This window comes from Equus asinus, chromosome X (assembly GCF_041296235.1).
Source record: "Equus asinus isolate D_3611 breed Donkey chromosome X, EquAss-T2T_v2, whole genome shotgun sequence".
NCBI classification, from domain to species: domain Eukaryota; kingdom Metazoa; phylum Chordata; class Mammalia; order Perissodactyla; family Equidae; genus Equus; species Equus asinus.
This window is the reverse complement of record NC_091820.1, coordinates 40,704,709-40,723,674: the sequence shown is the minus strand read 5'-3', so window position 1 is coordinate 40,723,674 and position 18,966 is coordinate 40,704,709. Positions and strand designations below refer to the sequence as shown.

General features: G+C 43.6%; 1 protein-coding gene across 3 annotated transcripts in view; it reads right to left on the bottom strand.

The window, feature by feature from the left end:
* Positions 1 to 18,966, bottom strand: part of SLC9A7 (solute carrier family 9 member A7) — a 150,649-nt gene that overhangs the window by 12,809 nt on the left and 118,874 nt on the right. For all 3 annotated transcript variants that reach the window (XM_014867610.3, XM_070502739.1, XM_044763415.2), the window contains one exon: positions 4,383 to 4,465. In XM_014867610.3, the coding sequence (XP_014723096.2) occupies positions 4,383 to 4,465 (83 nt within the window). The remainder of the gene's footprint in view (positions 1 to 4,382; positions 4,466 to 18,966) is intronic.

Below are 18,966 nucleotides of genomic sequence, written 5' to 3'. Positions count from 1 at the left end.
CTTTCAATCCATGAACCAGATATCTTTCCATTTATTTCAATTCTTTCATCAATGTTTTTTAGTTTTCAGTGTACAGATATTTGTTGTACAGATATCTATTCCTAAGTATTTTTATTGTTTTTGATACTATCGTAATGGGATTGTTTTCTTAATTTCTTTTTTGGATAGTTCATTGTTAATGTATAGAAATGTAACTCATTTTCGTATGTTGATTTTATATCCTGCAACTTTACTGAATTCATTTACTAGTTTTAAACAGTTTTTTTGGTGACGTCTTTAAGGTTTTCTATATGTAAGATCATATCATCTGAAGAGACAATTTTAACTTCTTCCTTTCTGATTTGGATGCCTTTTACTTTTTCTTGCCTAACTGCTCTGGCTAGGACTTCCAGTATTGTGTTAAATAGAAGTGGCAAGAGTGGGCATCCTTACCTTGTTCTAGATCTGAGAGGAAAAGCTTTCAGCTTTTCACCACTGAGTATGATGTTAGCTTTGGGCTTGTCATATATGGCCTTTACTATGTTGAGGTACATTCCATCTATACCTAATTTGTTGAGAGTTTTTATCATGAAAGGATGTTGAATTTTGTCAAATTCTTCTTCTGCATCTATTGAGATCATATGATTTTTATTTTTCATTTTGTTAATGTGGTGAATCACATTTATTGATTTGCTTATGTTGGACCATCCTTGCATCCCAGGGATAAATCCCACTTGATAATGGTGTACAATTCTTTTAATGTGCTGTTGAATTCACTTTGTTAGTATTTTGTTGAGGATTTTGACAGCTATGTTCATTAGGGATACTGGCCTGTAATTTTCTTGTAGTGTCCTTTTGGGCTTTGATATCAGAGCAATACTGGCCTTGTAAAATTAGTTTGGGAGTGTTTCCTCCTCTACAATTTTTGGAAGAGTTTGAGGACGTATTAATTCTTCTTTAAATGTTTGGTAGAATTCACCAGTGAAGCCATCTGGTCCCAGGCTTTTCTTTGTTGGGAGGTTTTTGATTATTGATTCAATCTCCTTACTTGTTACTGGTCTGTTCAGATTTTCTGTGTCTTCATGATTCAGTCTTTGTAAGTTGTATGTTTCTAGGATTTATCCATTTCTTCTAGGTTATCCAATTTTTGGTTTATAATTCTTCATAGCAGTCTCTTATGACCGCTTGTATTTCCACAGTATCAGTTGTAATGTCTCCTCTTTCATTTCTGATTTTGAGTCTTTTCTCTTTTTTCTTAGTCCAACTTAAGGTTTGTCAATTTTGTTTATCTTTTCAAAACACCAACTCTTAGTTTTTTTGGTCTTTTCTATTGTTTTTCTAGTTTCTATTTTATTTATTTCTGCTCTGACCTTTGTTATTTCCCTTCTTCTGCTAACTTTGGGCTTAGTTTTTTCTTCTTTTTCTAGTTTCTTGAGGTGTAAAGTTAGGTTGTATATTTGAGATCTTTCTTTTTTCTTAACGTAGGCATTTATCACTATAAACTTCCCTCTTAGAACTGCTTTTGCTATATCCCAGAAGTTTTGTTATGTTGTGTTTCCATTTTCCTTTGTCTCAAGATATTTTTTGATTTCCCTTCTGATTTCTTCGTTGACCCACTGGTTGTTCGGGAGTGTGTTGTTTAAGGTACACATATTTGTGACCTTTCCAGTTTTCCTCCTGTTATTGATTTCTAGTTTCACACCACTGTGGTCAGAAAAGATACTTGATATGATTTCAATCTTCTTAAATTTGCTAACACTTGTTTTGTGACCTAACATATGACCTATCCCAGAGAATGTTCCATCTGCACTTGAGAAGAATGTATATTCTGCTGCTGTTGGATGGAATGTTCTGTATATGTCTGTTGAGTCCATTTGGTCTAAAATGTAGGTCAAGTCCAATGTTTCCTCATTGATTTTCTGTCTAGATGATCTATCCATTGTTGAAAGTGGAGTGCTGAATGCTGATAAGAATCCATTTCTTATTGCTTTAGCATTTTGTCACTCTCCTGTGAACTCTGTCCAATTTTCTCTGCATCCTTTCCAAGCCCAATGACTCACCTGCATTTTGAATTACAATGCAGACAAAGTTCTTATGGCTTAAAAAAATCCCTGGGGGTTCTATTTCAGTTAATAGCAAATAAGGTAATTTGAACCATCCTTTCCACTGAGAAGAATTAGAAGAACTGGGCAAAATAAAACAAGATAAAACACAACAGAATCTTCTGCTTAATAGCATCAGAAAGCTACCATAGCAGTGAAGAGGGCAGAATCTGGAGGAGGAAACCCAAGAGGTGAGCCTGGCGCTTGGTGAAACCATGTTTTCCCTAAAGGCACCTGAGAAGCTGAGCAGAGCAACTAGCAGACTCACAAAGATAGAGTGAATGTGACAAAAACTGGAGCCAAGGGCCTCCTGAGGAAGACTATGTAAACACCCTAGGCTCTAGGTTGGAACTCTAGAAAAAAGGGCAGATAGAAAACAGACTAACCCTCAAAGGAACTGAAGCCCAGCTTCAAATCACCTTTATTCCTGACTGGATTTAAGTGACCTGGAATTGCTAATGCCCCTAGCATATCAACTGACCAGATGTAAGGTAAATCAACTTTGAAGGATCGTAACCTCATCTAGAACATTTCAAATTATCTCTTTTTCATTGTCCATGTCTGTCACTCAGTAAAAAAAAAAAAAAAAAAAAAAAAAAAGATGCACAGAAAATAAACAATAAAGCTTCCAGAAGATAACATAGGAAATTGCCTTCATGACTTTGGGGTAGACAAAGATTTCCATAACAGGACACAAAAAATACTAACGAGAACAGAAAAGATCAATATATTGCATTAAGTCCTTTTGTTCATCAAAAGATTCTATTTAAAAGTGAAAAAGCATGTCACAATAGAGAAGATATTTTTATCACATATAACTAGCAAAATATTCATATCTAGATTACATAAGGAATGCTTATAAACTGGTAAGAAAAGGCAGACAACCCAATAGAAATATAAGCAAGAGACTTGAACAGGCGCATCATAAAGGAACATACCAAACGGCCAGTAAATACATGGAAAAGAGTTCAATCTTACTAGTCAGATAAATTCAAATGAAAACCACAATGAAATGCCACTACCAACCCACTAAAATTGCTAAAATTACCAAGACTGACAACACCAACAGTCAGTGAGGATGTGGAGCAACTGGAACTCTCATACACTAGAGATGAGTGTGTAAAGTGGTACTACCATTTTGTAAAGGTGTTTGGCACTATCTCTAAAGTTGAACCTACGCATGTCCTATGACCCAGCAATTTCACTCCTGGGTATATTCCCAAGAAAAAAATATATAAACATGCACCAAAAGATATGTACAAGAATGTTCATTAGCAGTATCTTTCATAGTAGCTCCAAATTAGAAACAATCTATGTGTTCATAAACAACAGAATGATAAATAAATTATGGTATATTCATACAATGAAACACTACACAGCAATGAAAATAGATGAACTAGAGCTACATGTGACAACACGGATGACTCACACAAATGATGTCAAGCCAGATAAACCAGACACTGAAATATATATACTCTACAATCCCATTTATACAAAGTTCAAAAACAGGTAAAACTATTAAGTGTTGCTAGAAGTCAGGAGAACGGTTACATTTGGGGAGGAGAAAGGAGTAGTAATTGGGTTGTGGCACAAGGGGAACTGGTAATTTTGTGTTTCTTGATCTGTTTGGTGTTATATAAGTGTATTTATTTTGTGGTAATTCACTGAGCACTTACCATTTGTGTATTTTTCTATACATACCTTATACTTCAATAGAAAATTTTAAAAACATTTTCAAAGTCTCCAAAGACCCTATATAAGCTACCTGCCCACTTGATCACTATGTCCACTTAAGAAACCATGAAAATTTAACTTTTTGGTTTTTAATTTTCACCTGGAACCAAATGAATCTACTAGAACAGAGTCCATGCTGCATGTCGCCTGGTTAAGGCCTGGATGAGACTTGGCTAGATTTGGTTCAGCCACTAGGAATTATCTTCCCCACATGAGTTAACTGCCCAAGCCCCACTTTCCTTCCTGACCACAGCATGGTTCATCGTGTAATTTTAACTAATTCACCTACACAGGCATATTTCCCTTGGATACAAAGCTCTGAAGAGCCACATGAGTCTACCAGGCTGTGGGCTGGCTACCATAATGATGTGCAAACACTCATCTTAGCCAGAGAGATGCTCACCAGGACTACCTGTGTGTGAATGATCATTGCATGTGTCCCAAGAGACGACTGAATACATCTGTAGCAAGCACACATCTTTCCTTACTCATTAGAAGTCATTCACTGACAGCTCAACATCATCATCAATGTTTCACGAACACAGGGAAGCCACTTTAAAAGGATACTTGTGGTCAAAGCTGTACCACAGCCTGAACAGCCACGCACTCTCCTGCTTTGTCCGGTTTCCTGTGGCAGAATCTGGACCATCCTAGGAACAAACAAGAGGAGAGATGCTTAGTTGCAGAAAAGGGATTGAAATAAGGGGGGGCGGGACTTTTTTAACCATAACTTTTGGAAATTTTGCTCAGAGTCAAACATCCTGTACCACTAGTTTCAAAGACATATTCGGAGGTAATATTTTAAAAGAAATTGAAGAAATCCAAAAGGTAGACAAATCAATCCTCAAAGTAAAAAGGCTTGGTCATGTCTGTGGGTAGATCAACTCAATATAGCACAAAATTTCCTTTGGCACTCTTATTTCCTCAAAGTGCCTTTCAGCAGATTAATTACTCTAAAGTAGTTTAGATTCCAACAGGCAAAAATTGATTTATAGAGAATAGTAAAGAAAGTTTCTGTAAAACCAACTTTCCAGGCCCCCCAAAGCTGGCCTGGGGAAATCCTGCTTGGTTGAGCTTCCTGACAAACCAGCCGAGGGCTCTTGGTAGTCTTTACCCAGGCACCCGCACTGTGCTCTAGGCAGGGCAGTAACTTGTCGTACCAGCTTCAGGAAGGTGGGGGCGGTAGGCAGGGGAAACACAGCCAGAACTAGCATTTCTGTTATTTTATCTACCCTTGAGTAGTAAATTCCTTTACTACTTCTCTAATGCCTTTCCAACGCAAACATCTCCATCATTTAAGTTTCAAAATAACTTGCAAAATCAAATGTTCATTTGAGGTTTAGGAAATCTGTTCTGTGCAAGCATTATAAGCAGCATAGTTAATGTTAAAAAGTGGGCTGACTGCTGCAATTTGGGGGCACTGCTGGGGCTCTATGCTGCTGGATGACAAGCCCTGAAAGTACAGACTGCATGTGAAGCACAGCCATTTTCTCACCACCCTCTCGAATGTGATAAAGAAAGAGAGAAGAACAAGGGCAGAGCTGACATGACGGTTACCATGACCACCTCAAGGCCTAGCTATGGGCAGAAATAAAAAAGTACATTTTAACCTTGACTGTCACGAGATGGCCAGAGAACAACACAGTAGTCTTCCCCTGCAGTTAGGACATTTAGAAAGCCCTGGGCCCAAGAGAAAGTGTGGCTGGAAGGGGCGACCAATCAGAACTGGACTCAGCCTTAACCTTGCAAACTCTGCACCTTCTGCCTTTAAAAGACCAGCCACCCCAAGACCGGAGGGGGTGGTCACCTATCAACTTGTGGGTTAGGGTGTAATTCCCAGGGTTTGCAACCCTTTTTAATAAGGCCTCTTTTGTCTTTAAAATCCCATTTTTGCCTTGTAAAGCTGTTCATTTCGGTTAACATCTCTGGTTGACGAGGATGGGACGTGAAGCAGCCGTCTGATCTCCTCCTGGGGGACAAGTGGACACTGCATGCCGGCACAACCCAGAGCCCCTTGACTGCTCCTCTGCATCTCCAATGGCCTCAGAGGGACGATCAAGGTAGGCCCTTTCGCATCCTCGACCTCCCATGCTTTGGTAGAGGGCTAGAGACTCTTTAAGGAGGGGAAGCCCTCATAAGGTTCAGCTGCAGCTGCTTTACAGGGACGTTTCTCCAATACAGGGGGTTTCTACCTTCAGGATGGGTGCCTTTTATTCTAAAGATTGTTCTAAGGAAGCAGCGAATGGCCAGCTGCCTGCCACCACTCCTGTGGCTTTTATGTACAAAAATTGTGGACCAAATACTTGCACGTTCCTTATTATCTGGGTCCAATCAGTAGAGATGATCTAAGATTACATTGGCCACAATGGGGCTCCTTTGATATTTCCAAATTGGTTTATTCGTGCGCTCAATTGGAAAAAAGAGGATATCGCTCCTCTCAAAAGCAATGGGAAGCCTTTTTTAATTGGTACCTACAAGCTTCCAAAAGGGGAAACGGATCTGTTATTGCTTCCCTAAAAGTAAAGCATTCTAAAGTAGAAGAAAGACTTAAATCTAGTAGAAGCTTCAAATTCCAGCGACTGGACAGAATCAGAGAATCTAAAAGCCCTCCCGTTTCTTCTCCTCCCCCCACTTCTTCTCCTACCTCTTCTCCCACCACCACCTCTTGCCCCCCACCACTTTACCCTGTCAGAACTTCCTTTTTTCTCCTCCCCCGAAATTCTGCCGCCGTTCTCCCTGACTAAGCCTTCCACGCTTTCCGCACCCGCTTCTCTGATAACTCCCTTCAGAGTAGAAATTCATGGACTGGCTCCTGAAAACTGGGTTCTAAACTTTAACCCCTGGTCAAAAATGGAACTTTTGAGTTCATGTAAGGAGTTCCCAAACCCGAAGGAAAACTCCCAAGAATTTCAGAGGCACCTTACTCCGACCGTTGGTGTTTACAGCCCTGACTCCCAAACCCTTACCACTTGATCCGCATGCTGGTAGGACCCATTCAGGCCCAGGAATGGACAACGAAGGCCACTGGGAGGATCCTCCACAGAGCCTGGGCTTCCTTATAATGAGGCTTTTGAAAAGGCAAATAAAATTGCTGCCAATTTAATAACAACTGTGGCCTCCTCAGACAAATTGGAAACCAATTCAAAGATACACACAGAAAAGGGATGAATCAGTCCTTAAATTTTATGATCACTTTGAGAAAATCTTCTCTCAGAAGTCAGGCATACAAAAATTGTGTGCATAAATTAGTAAATTACTTAATTCCATGTTTTTGGATGGACTAGCCAATCCAGTTTCAAGCCTAGTCAAACGGCATGACCCTGATTGGGCAGCCAGGAACTCCAATACCCTGGCAGCCACGGCAAATCGTCCAGCCAAAACTTTAGAGAAGGACAAAGAACATCGAGCCACCAGGCTCTTGGCATGCCAGGAAAAAATGGCCAAATTGATGGCCTTGCAATCGTCTCAGCTGAACCAGGTCTCTAGGCCCCCCTTCAGATAAGACTTGGTACTTTTGTAAGAAGCCAGGACACTTCAAAAAGGGTTGTTTTGAATACAAAAAAATGGCTTCAGAATATATCTATAAAAATGGCTTCAGAATCATCCACAGTCCCAAAGGCCACCCACCCAAAAGACCCATTGTCTCCACCTAGAGTAGTGCTGCTCTGGGAAACAACAAGGGGTCTATCCCCTCCTAAGAGCAGGACAGCCATTTGACTATAGAAGGACAGCCATTGATGGCTCTAATTGAGACTGGAGCCACTTACTCTGTCCTCAACCCCAACAAGTTTTCTAGGCCCCTTCCCCAGAGTACAGACATTTAACATGGGTGGGGTATCAAATCAGGTGCTCACAGTGCCTATGTCTCAACCCCTCTGTTTCCAGTTAGGCCCTCTTCAAGGGTGCCACCCTTTCTTGTCAGTCCCTTCTTCCCAGGCTCAGCTCCTAGGGTGTGACTTCCTTCAGGCCACTCAAGCCCATATCTCTTTTAAGTGTAAATGGGAACTACTCTTGGACATCCCATCCTCCCCACTCTCAGACAAACCTTCTATGTCCTCGCGGCTCATCCCTGTTTGTTCCCTGACTGCACCTTCTACCAATAGTCTCACTGATTTGTCCAGCCTTCCCAGTCAACTTTGGGCTTCCTCTTCCACTGATGTAGGCCGTATAATCTCTGCTGCTCCTATAACCATAAGCGCAGATCCCTCCAAGCCTCTCCCAAACATCAAGCAATATTCCTTTAAGTCCCGCTGCCACCTGAGGAATGAGGCCTATTGTTCAGGATTTCACAGAAAGAGGGCTCATTGTACCCACTGCTAGTCCCTGTAATGCACCAATCCTACCTGTTAAAAAACCAAATGGTAGAGGATGGTGTTTTGCCCAAGACCTATGTGCTATTAACAACACTGTAACACCACGTCCAGTAGCCCCTGATCCCCACACCTTGCTCCCTCCTATTTCCTCTGATACCCTGTTCTTTTAGGCTATTGATCTCGGCAGTGCATTTTTCAGCATTCCAGTAGCTAAAGAAAGCCAATATCTGTTTGCCTTTACATGGGACAAGTGCTAATATACCTGGACTGTCCTTCCTCAGGGGTATACAAACAGCCCCACTTATTTTTCTCAGGTCTTACATTTGGGTCTTCAATCCCTGTCTTCCCCAGAAGCTCTACTGTCCTTCAATATATAGATGATCTTGTACTTTGCTTTAACTCAATCCTCTTTGTTTCTGACACCCTATACCTCTTACATCAGCTGGCAGAAAAGGGACATAAAGTCTCCAAAGACAAGCTACAACTTTGTTCCCCCACGGTCAAACTCTTGAGGCACAAGCTAACCCCAGATGGACTTCAGATAGACCCAGCCCGTATCCAAGGGATATCTCATTTTCCCGTCCCCACCACCAAACGCCAGCTATGCAGCTTCTTAGGTCTAATAGGCTATTGCAGGACTTGGATCCCTAATTTCTCATTGATCACTCAACCCCTTTACTCACTCTTAACAAAGGAAACTGCTGAACCTTTGCCTTGGACCCCAGAGGCACAACACGCCTCTGACAGTCTCAAACAACAGGTGATCTCACCCTCAACTCTTGGTCATCCCAATTATCATCTTCCCTTTTTCTTTTTTGTCCATGAGACACAAGGAAATGCCTTGGGGGTGCTAGTCTAACAACATGGAGGACAGAAATGATCTATCAGTTATTACAGCTCTCAGCTTGACTCAGTTGCAAGAGGTCTACTGTCCTGTCTTCGAGCACTAGCTGCCTCTTCAGCCTTTCTCTCTGCAACTGAAAAAGCGTTCTTGACTCCTCCTTAATAGTCTTCATCTCACGTGTGGTCAAAACACTTCTGGATTCTCATCACACCCCCATCTCTCTGCTAGCCAGCCAGCCACCTTTGAACGGGGAGTTCCTTTCTTCCTGTCACATTTCATTAGCTCGAGGTGGCCCTCTGAATCCGGCCCCTCTTATGCCCCTTCCAGAGGGGGAAACAGAAAACCATGACCACATTGTTGTCACTGCCTTACTCCTAACCGCCTGACCAGACTTACAGGAGACCCCTCTCAAAAACCCTGACTACGTCTGGTTCATGGACAGCTCTTACCTCTGAGGACCAGACAGGACACTCCACAGAGGCTATGCTGTGGTCTTCCTGGCGGAAATTATCAAGTCCGGACCGTTACCCCAGGTCCACTCGGCTCAACAGGCAGAACTGCATGGCCTCACTCAGGCTTGCATCCCAGCCTTGGGTAAAACCCTAACTGTGTATACAGATAGCAGGTATGCCTGTGGGGTAGCCCACGACTTTGGTATGCTTTGGAAACAACGTGGTTTCCTAACCTCTATTTGGCAAACCCACCAAAAACAAGCATATATATTCTTGACCTTATTGACTCTACCCTCTTGCCTAAGGCTTTAGCAATTGTTAAAACCCCAACCTACCAAACCACCTCTACCTTAGAAGGCAAAGGCAATTACCTTGCCGACATGGCAGCCAAACTGGTGGCATCCTCACAGTCCTCCCCAGTTCTTTATGCTCACCTAACAGAAAAAGGAGAACTTACTTCTTTGGACGCTATACGTGAAGCACAACAGGCCATGTCATCTAAAGAAAGGGGGAAATGGATCAGGCAAGGCTACCAGATGGACCCTAGGGGTAAATCTATTTTGGTGGGCCCTAATTCTAAACCAGTGCTCCTGCAAAGCATGCAGAGACCACTCTGCACTATATGCACAGTCTAACACATCAGAATACTGGCAAAATGGTCTCTTGGGCCAGACATTATTTTTGGAAACCTCCCCTACAACAGACCATAAGATACATCAGAAGTGCACTGTATGTCCGCAGTATAATCCAGGAAAATGCCTACACACAGCAGCAGGCCATTTTCCCTTACCTTAACGCTCTTTTGAAATCTGGCAACTGGACTTCGTCTAACTCCTCCCTTTTATGGGGTACAAACATATACTAGCTATGATTTGCATGTTCTCACATTGGACCGAGGCATTTCCTTGCTGTCAGGCAACAGCAGAGGTGGTAGCAAAAATTTTATTGGAAAAAATTATTCCCAGGTGGGGGCTCCTCAAAGAATTACATAGTGATCAGGGAACCTATTTCATGGGACTCATTGTTAAAGAAATATGTACGATCTGGCCAATCTACCAACATTTCCATTGTGCCGATCATCCCCAGTGTTCCGGGTTAGTTGAAAGGACCAACAGCATCATCAAAGCCCAAATGGCTAAACTCATGACCACCTTTGGTCTCGCCTGGCCTCAGGCCTCGCCTCTGGTTCTTCTTAACCTCAGATTACTCCCAAAGGAAAATATCATTTGTCCCCTTTTGAAATTATCACAGGAGGGCCTATGAGACTGATTGAGAGCCTGTATTCACCCTCCCTCCTGAAAGGGGAGATACAACATTATTGCAAGAACCTAATACAAAATATTAGAGCTAGATTAGTCAAAGATTCTCTTTATGGTGAGCTCCCAGGAGATGAAGATCTAGAAAACCCAAATGAACCAGGACACTTGATCTACTGGAAAAGACATCAGCTTAAGGACTCATTACAGCCCTGATGGAAGGGGCCCTACCAGGTACTGCTGACTAATCCATGTGCTCCCAAATTAGAAGGTAGTGACCCATGGATCCACGTTTCTCATTTTAAAAAGGTGCCAGGATCCCCACTCCAGTGAGAATCAACCCCCTTATCCAACACCTGGCTCTGACTCTCCCATGCCAAGACCCCTGCCACAGACCTGCCATTGGAGCAGAAGCAGACGACATCTGAAGGAGACAGCTTACCCAAGATTCTGGACTAGGCCTATAACCCCCAATCCTCATGACCCCATACAAAAAAACAGCTTCATCTGTTCATACCGCTCTTCCTATTGCTTTTCATTCCAGCTGTTGTTCTCATCTTCTTGTGCCCTCCTGGTACTACCTTTCTTCACTGTTTTCCAAGGTCGGCTTGATGATGCTATTTGTCTTACTGTTGCTCTTAGTCATTCAAGATTACTTTAGAAACAATCCTGATACTGTAGACAGGCTACAGCAGGATCTGTCTTTACTAGAACAAGAGCTCCCCAAGATCGTTCGGGACCTCTGGTATCTTCCTTGGTTCGACTTCCTTAATGATGGCCTCCCTTAAAGTGGCATTCTTGATTACCCTTTTCACCTGCATTTGCTCTAGACTTCTGACTCCCTCTCTAACCCCCATCTCTCCCCCACCACACTTGTCTTTCATCCATCCTTACCTTCCTACTATATAGAACATTGCTTTCAAGATTAATCTCTCCTCCTGCTGGATCTGTATACATCGAAATCATTCCCTAGAAGACCCCAAAATGGTACCCTTGTTGCTCTCCACCTTGCTTAAGGTCTCTGGCAAATATACTGGGTTTGATTATGCAGCTTATACAATCACACATGACAGTGGTTAGGGACCAAGGCCACGAATGGAAGACAGATATGCCAATTGGAATCTGGCTGACCCTGCTGCTTCCCACCCTGAGGTTTTAGGCCAAGAACATACTTTACCTTATAAAGCTTCATTATGCCTTTGCAATGTATATGGCTGTGGGCTACTCCTGGGTTTTCTCAACCATACCTTGCTTTGTAATAACACCATTGAATACAACGCCACAGAACGTATCTTTATTCCTGTAAATAATCAGACCAACTATGAAGTCACTGAATTGGATTCAATTGTTACCCTTCTTTGGGGAAACGTTAATGAATGCTCCTGGATGCCTGAGCTATTAACCTTTACAGCTGCAAATAATAATGGAAGCTGGGGACTATACCAACACTCAGGAATCCCCTGGCTGATGGTCAATTCAACCAAAGTCTCCTATATAACCTTACAACTCCACCACCATGTTACATTCCCCAAACCTTCTCACCCTTCTATATATGCCCACCTAAAAACCTTTCTGGATAATTGACCCATGGCAACCTTAGGACCCCACTATTCTTCTTGCTTCTGTCGAAATTAATACTACTCACACAAAGGTTTGGGCCCAAGGATTGACCACAGCCATATCTCTACGGGGATCAGGTTATTTCTTTCTATGTGGCACTAACATTTACACAGTTCTTCCAAAGAGATGGAGGGGGAACTGTCATCTCACTGCTCCCCAAAGCATGGACCCTTGGACCCTCAGCCTGCATCCCTAATTTGGGATCTTTTCTCTCCATGGCCCTAACTAAATAGCGACGTAACAAGAGAAAGAAAGACCTTAAATTTGGAAATCTTGTCCACATCTAACCCAATCATAGATAGAAGCAGCCTAGGATACACCCTCTGCAAGGTACTCTTTTGGTTCAAAGGCATCCCAGAATGGGAAAAATCAACAAGAAATATTTCTATTTTGGTTCAGCAATCTTGGAAGGCCACCAGCTCTGCTATAGCCCATCGACAAGCAATGACAGACTCTCTAGCTGAGGCAGCCCTCCAGAACCGCAAAGCCCTTGACACACGCATAGCTGAAGCAGGTAGGACTTGTGCCCTGTTAGGAGAAGACTGCTGTCACTTTTACGTAAATGCCTCAGGCCAAGTTACCCAGGATCTAGAAACACTTAGAAGGAACATTAAAATACTGGAAACAACTGAACCAGACCCCTGGAACGGATGGGAATGTTAGGAGATCTTTTCAGTTGGCTTCCCGAGGGAATAGGCTTGTCTTACGATCAGGCCTCCAAGTTGTTATGATTCTTATGATCCTAGGACTCAGCATTTGGCTCCTCTTTAAATTTATTTTTGCTCGTTTTAAGCTGTGTCTGGATGCTACCCTGCCTCTGGCAACTCCCATGATGCTGGCTGGGGTTGCCACCTGCGTTCAGCCCATGGAACCCAAGCAGCCGAGGGGGCACTTGGGTATTGAGGGACCTGAATACTCCCCGAATTGATCAAACATGTCACCCTGGCAAACCTATGATCAAGAGGAGGAAAATGACAAAGAGATAAGAACAAGGGCAGAGCTGACATGACGGTTACCATGACCACCTCAAGGCCTAGCTATGGGCAGAAATAAAAAAGTACATTTTAACCTTGACTGTCACGAGATGGCCAGAGAACAACACAGTAGTCTTCCCCTGCAGTTAGGACATTTAGAAAGCCCTGGGCCCAAGAGAAAGTGTGGCTGGAAGGGGCGACCAATCAGAATTGGACTCAGCCTTACCCTTGCAAACTCTGCACCTTCTGCCTTTAAAAAACCAGCCACCCCAAGACCCAAGTGGGGGGTCACCTATCAACTTGTGGGTCAGGGTGTACTTCCTCAGTTTGCAACCCTTTTAATAAAGCCTCTTTTGTTTTTAAAATTTCATTTTTGCCTCGTAAAGCTCTTCATTTCAGTTAACAAACGTTATATAGAGAGACAACTCTACAAGTGAGAGACAATCAACGATAAGCAAATAAATGTTGAGCCACAATTACAAGTAGTTCTAAATTGCAGTGCGTGTCAATTCCCCCTGTAATAGACACACCAAGGATTAGTCAGAGATCTCTCAGAAGGTAAGCACACAGACAAGGAGAGGGAGAGAAATTAGCAAGCACGATTTAAATTCCTAACATTTCCAATGGCAAAGACTATTTTTAAAAACGGAGTCCCCATGGTACTGGAGGAATGTTTAGTGACAGATATGGAAATGGCTTAGTTAAATGGGCTCTTCTGTGGATGAGAAAATAAAAACGAGAGATCCCAGAGAGCAACTTTATTTCACATTTTTATAAATCATGTGGAAGAAGAGGGCACAGAAATGTCTCCATTTGCAGCTAACAATCATTCCTTCAGGTAATTAATTGCTAGCCTGATGACAACTCTAGGGAGATTTCAAAATGCCACATGACGGAGTGGAAAAGTGGTAGATGACTGTTCTGAGAGGCAAATATCTTTACGGAAAAATTAAATGATTCTTTATAAACTGATCGGCTCTAAGCTCTCAATGCTAAGTGGCTGTGGAATCCTATTACAGAAAAAACCAACAAGATGATAAACATCACCAGGAAGGATACTATGAACCATCAAGCACAAGACAAGTCCCCCCATGTAAATTTCATCCGCTCCTCCCCTAAAACAACAATAAAAATCACAGCACCCTACTCTGTCATCCTAACCTCTGCAAACCCACGATGCATCATCATCAGCCGGAACACCTAAGCTCTGGCCATCTCATCTCAAGGAAGCTACTAAAGGGACAACTAAAATGAGTGAAGCAAGGGAAAGACTTCTTTTAGAAGGCAAACTAACAAAACATCTTCTCAGGCTGCAAAGACATATACCTGTAGTCCACAAGTAAGATAAAGTGACCTCAGAAATGTAAGAAACAACCCTGAAAGGTTATAAGGGGTAAATTCAGAACCCAAAAAAGTGCAACTTTGTAACAGGGGGGTTAAAAACCTTCTTGTTCCAAGTAACGGTGCCAGAAACATGATTAGGTAAAGGAAGAATTTAGATAAATCCACATACAGTGGCTTTGGGGAAATTAGGGTGGGTGTGTGGAACAGGACTAGTTTTTTCAGCTGACCCGGAGGACAACCAAGCACTACTCCATGACATGATCTGGGCTGCTATCCCAGACAAGCCCGTGGAGCCCTTCCTGTGGGCTCCGAGCAGAACAGGGCAGAGTGGGGCTCAGTGCGGGCGCAGGCTGATCCAATAACAGGCAGGTTCCTGCCCGGGCTGCGCGGACAGACCCGTGGACTTCCATTCAAGTGCTGCCCACAGAAAAAGTGGGAGGACTTGCTCTCTCACCATGCCCCTCCTCAAAACCTGCATTCCCAGCAGGAGGGCTCACACCCTCTCTTGTCTTTAGCTCAGGCTGCTTCGAGAACCTGGAACACCCTTTCATACCCTCACCTTCTCCCACCCACAACACCCACCCGGCCAATCCCTATTCATTAGCTAACACCTCGAACAAGTCACACAATTATCATTGCTTCTTTGTGGTGAGAACAATTAAGATCTAGTGTCTAAGCAACTTTATAGTTTATAAGACAGTATTGTTGACTATATTTACTATGCTGTGCATTAGATCTCCAGGACTTACTCATCTACTAGTTGAAAATTGGTACCTTTAAACAACATCTCCCCAATTCTCTCACCACACCCCCCACCCCTGGTAACCACCATTCTACTCTCTGTTCTTATGAGTTACATGAGGGATTTCAAAACCTTTTACTAACCTTACTAACAGAGAAACCCCTTCAAGAAAATAAATACTACCAACTCTGCTTATCACCATTTTTTGAGCATATAACAATGAGTGTCTATTTCTTCTGGATTTATTAAATACCTACTGTGTGCCAGGCACCAGGCTGGGTGCTGGAAATACAAAGAATGAGATTCAGCGCCTGCCCTCTGAGAAGCACATTTCCAGAGGAGGAGACAGACAGACTGACACATATATGGTGACACGTGTGATGAAGAAAAGGAAATCAGATTAAAGAACTGAGGAGTAGCAAAATGTCCTATTTTTGAAATAATTGTTCTAGAAGTAATGAATAAGGATTTCTGGGTAGAGACGTATTTCATTCCATTCTTACTGTTAAAAGACATATTTTTTTTTCAGTTAAGGTCATTACAATCATGCGAACAGCTTATTTTTTGTTCAGATGGAACCTGGCCTCCCAAAGCTTTCTATGTCTTACTCCCTGGAGCCTGGGAGTATGTGACGTTACACAGCAAAGGGGCTTTGTCGATGGACCGAAGGGTTTCCAGGTGGGCCCGACGTCATCACACGGGCCCTTAAACGTGGATGAGGAGGGCAAAAGAGCCAGAGATGTGGTGGAAGAAGAGGCAGGAGAGATTCAAAGTATGACAGGGACTGCTGTCATTGGCTTTGAAGATGGAGGGGGCTACGAGACAGGAAATGCGGGTGCTCCCAGGAGCTGAGCTTGGCCCCCGGCCAAGGGCCAGCAAGGAAACAGGACCTCAGTCCCACGACCACATGGAACTGAATTCTACCAACAACCTGAATGAGCCTGGAAGTGACTTCTCCCCCAGAGCCCAACCCTGCCAACACACTGATTTCAGACTTGAGAGACCTGAAACAGAGAAACCAGCGGAGCCCACCAGACTTCTGACCTACAGGACTGTAAGACTGTGTTGTTTTAAGCTGCTAAGTTTGTGGACCTGTCACCGACTAATTGCCCCAAGGAAAACAAGTGTGGGTTTGGAAGCATTTAACTGTTTTTCCAAATTGTTTTTTTTCGTTATGTTAAGGAGATGCAGTCACCAACCTCCCTGAACCAGACCAAGCCTCGTCAGGGAGCTCCGCCTGTGACCTTTGCCATAGCCTGCAGTGTATGTGGAAGCTTGTTTTCCATCTGAGCCTGCACAAGCCAATACCCTCTCCTCCCTTTTGAATATTCATCCCCATCCGAAAAACGTCCCTGCTTCCTGTTGTTCGGGGACGCCATGACTCTGGAAATGATTCTGCGTGGTCTCCTATTTGCCGCAAATGTACTTTCCTTTGTGAGACAACTGCTTCTGGTGGAAAGTCTGATGTAACTCACCAGGAGGGAACCCACTTCGGTTTTGGTAACAGTGATTTGTTACAGCAGCCATAGAAAACTAATGCAGAGCAAAAGAGTAAATAGATGATGCAGCCCAATTTGGGCCTTTTTCATGTCCCTGGGATAATGGGACCAAGATTTCTCAGAAGAGGGTAATAACAGGGTTTAAAAACAAGGAATCAAGAGCTCCACATTGCCTACTCCAGGGCTTCTCAAATTGTAAAGGCCACACAACCCTCCTGGGAATGCTGTGAAAATGAAGGTTCTGATTCAGTGGGTCTAGATGGGGGCTGAGAGTCCGCATCTCTAACAAGCTCTCCAGTGATGCCCAGGCTGCTGGTCCACAAGGACACTCAGAGCAGCAGGGACAGGTGCACGGTCCCTAACGGAAAAGCAAACAAGGCCCTCCACGATCTCACCTCAGCCACCCTCCATGCTTCCCTCCATCTCACTGTCACCAAGCCCTGAAGGACGGAGATTCATCTGCCTCGTTTGCAGATGTGTTCCCAGAGTCTGAAAGAATATCTGAAATATAATAGGTGCTCTAAATATTTGTCGAATGAATAAGTTAATGTTAATTTTGAACTTCTAAGGAAAAAAAGAATCGCAGAAGGGGAAATCAGGGGCCAAGGGAGGCAGTGAGAAGAACAAAAAAAAGTGTGGCGGGGAGGGGCGTAAGAGAGCAGTAATTCGAGGAAAGGCACTTCAGCAACTGTTTGAAGTTAAAAATTGAAGTGACTGGGTATCAGGTTTCAGCCTGGAGGAAAACTGGGGGCGGCCCCAGAAACAAATCCAACTTGCCCAGAAAGGTATATGTCAGCGCAACTATAAACAGCTGATTTTCTGCACTTTGCACGTGCGTGCACATGCAAGCACAGTGGTTTCCTTTCCTCCACATTCCACTAATATCCTGCTTGTGACCTTGTCCTGCTGAGATGATAAAGCCAGGATAAATTCAGATTTGTGCTACTCCAAAGCAGCCTCATCAATGAGTGCTCTTCCGTAAACTTGGGGCAGGAAGTGAATGATGTGTCTGCATGTCGGGCCAACATAAATCTCAGCTGTGTCTGGCATGAAACGTCTCCCCTTGAATGGGGTGGGAGGCCACCCCCAGGCCTGGGCGGCTTGCCTCCAGCTGGGCTTGTTTTTGTTTTGGTTGCAAAGTCACCAAGACCTCGGGAGAAACAAAGCAACTGAGGTTTTTGTTTTGTTCTAATGAGTCAAATTTGCCAGGGACATGAAGCTGAAGTCTGCCCACAATATTCTTATGCTTCCCTCACATACAGCCAAAAGTCCTAGCCAACAGCTCCTCTCCTTCGCTCACATGAGCTAATATTCTGTAGCTCTGTAGCCATGACTCTGTTTATAACCTTGGACTTCTAAAACCAGTGAAGAAAATCATGCTTGTTCTCAGAAATGCTTTTCCATCAAATACCACTTTTTTGTTTGTTTTTAGGAAGATAATTTAGAAAATGAGGTAAAGAGAACTGCCCTTTCTTTTCTAATGGGGAACAAACATCTGGACTTTCCCCACCTCTGATTTCAGTTTCATGACAACATTGAGCATGTGACCTGGATCCATTTCAGGGGAAACTGCAAGAACAGAGGGTTTCACCCAAAAATGAGAAGCCCATTTATTTCTCTGTTTTACTGTTTCTCGTGACCACTGAGTGCTCCCAGTCCTGCTGTTAGTGGCTCACTGGACCGAGAAGGTCAGGCCAGGAGGATTTAGAAAAATAAGGCCCTTTCTGCACGAGGGCATGAGTCATTTTTAAGAAGGTGTCCTGGGGAACCAAGCCTTAAGTTTGTTTTTTTTTCCCAGTCTGACAGCAATCTTGAAAGACTTTCAAAATGCCAACAGAACTGACTTTGAGGGCCCTCTGCATGACTGCCAGGCCTGGAAGGAAGGAGGTTAAAAGGAAGCTGTGACACAGCCCCGGGCCAGGACCAGCCAACTGAGTGCCATTGGGAGTGCAAGGGAAGTCACTGCAATCTGCTAGTCACAATTGGCTCAAAGGGCCCCCCAAGGGAGCTGTCAGGAACACTGGGTTGACCCCTCCAGGCCCATACAGCTAGGTTTCTGAGGCTCACTCCGCCTGGGGCAGGGGGCTCTCTTTTAGCTGTCACTGCC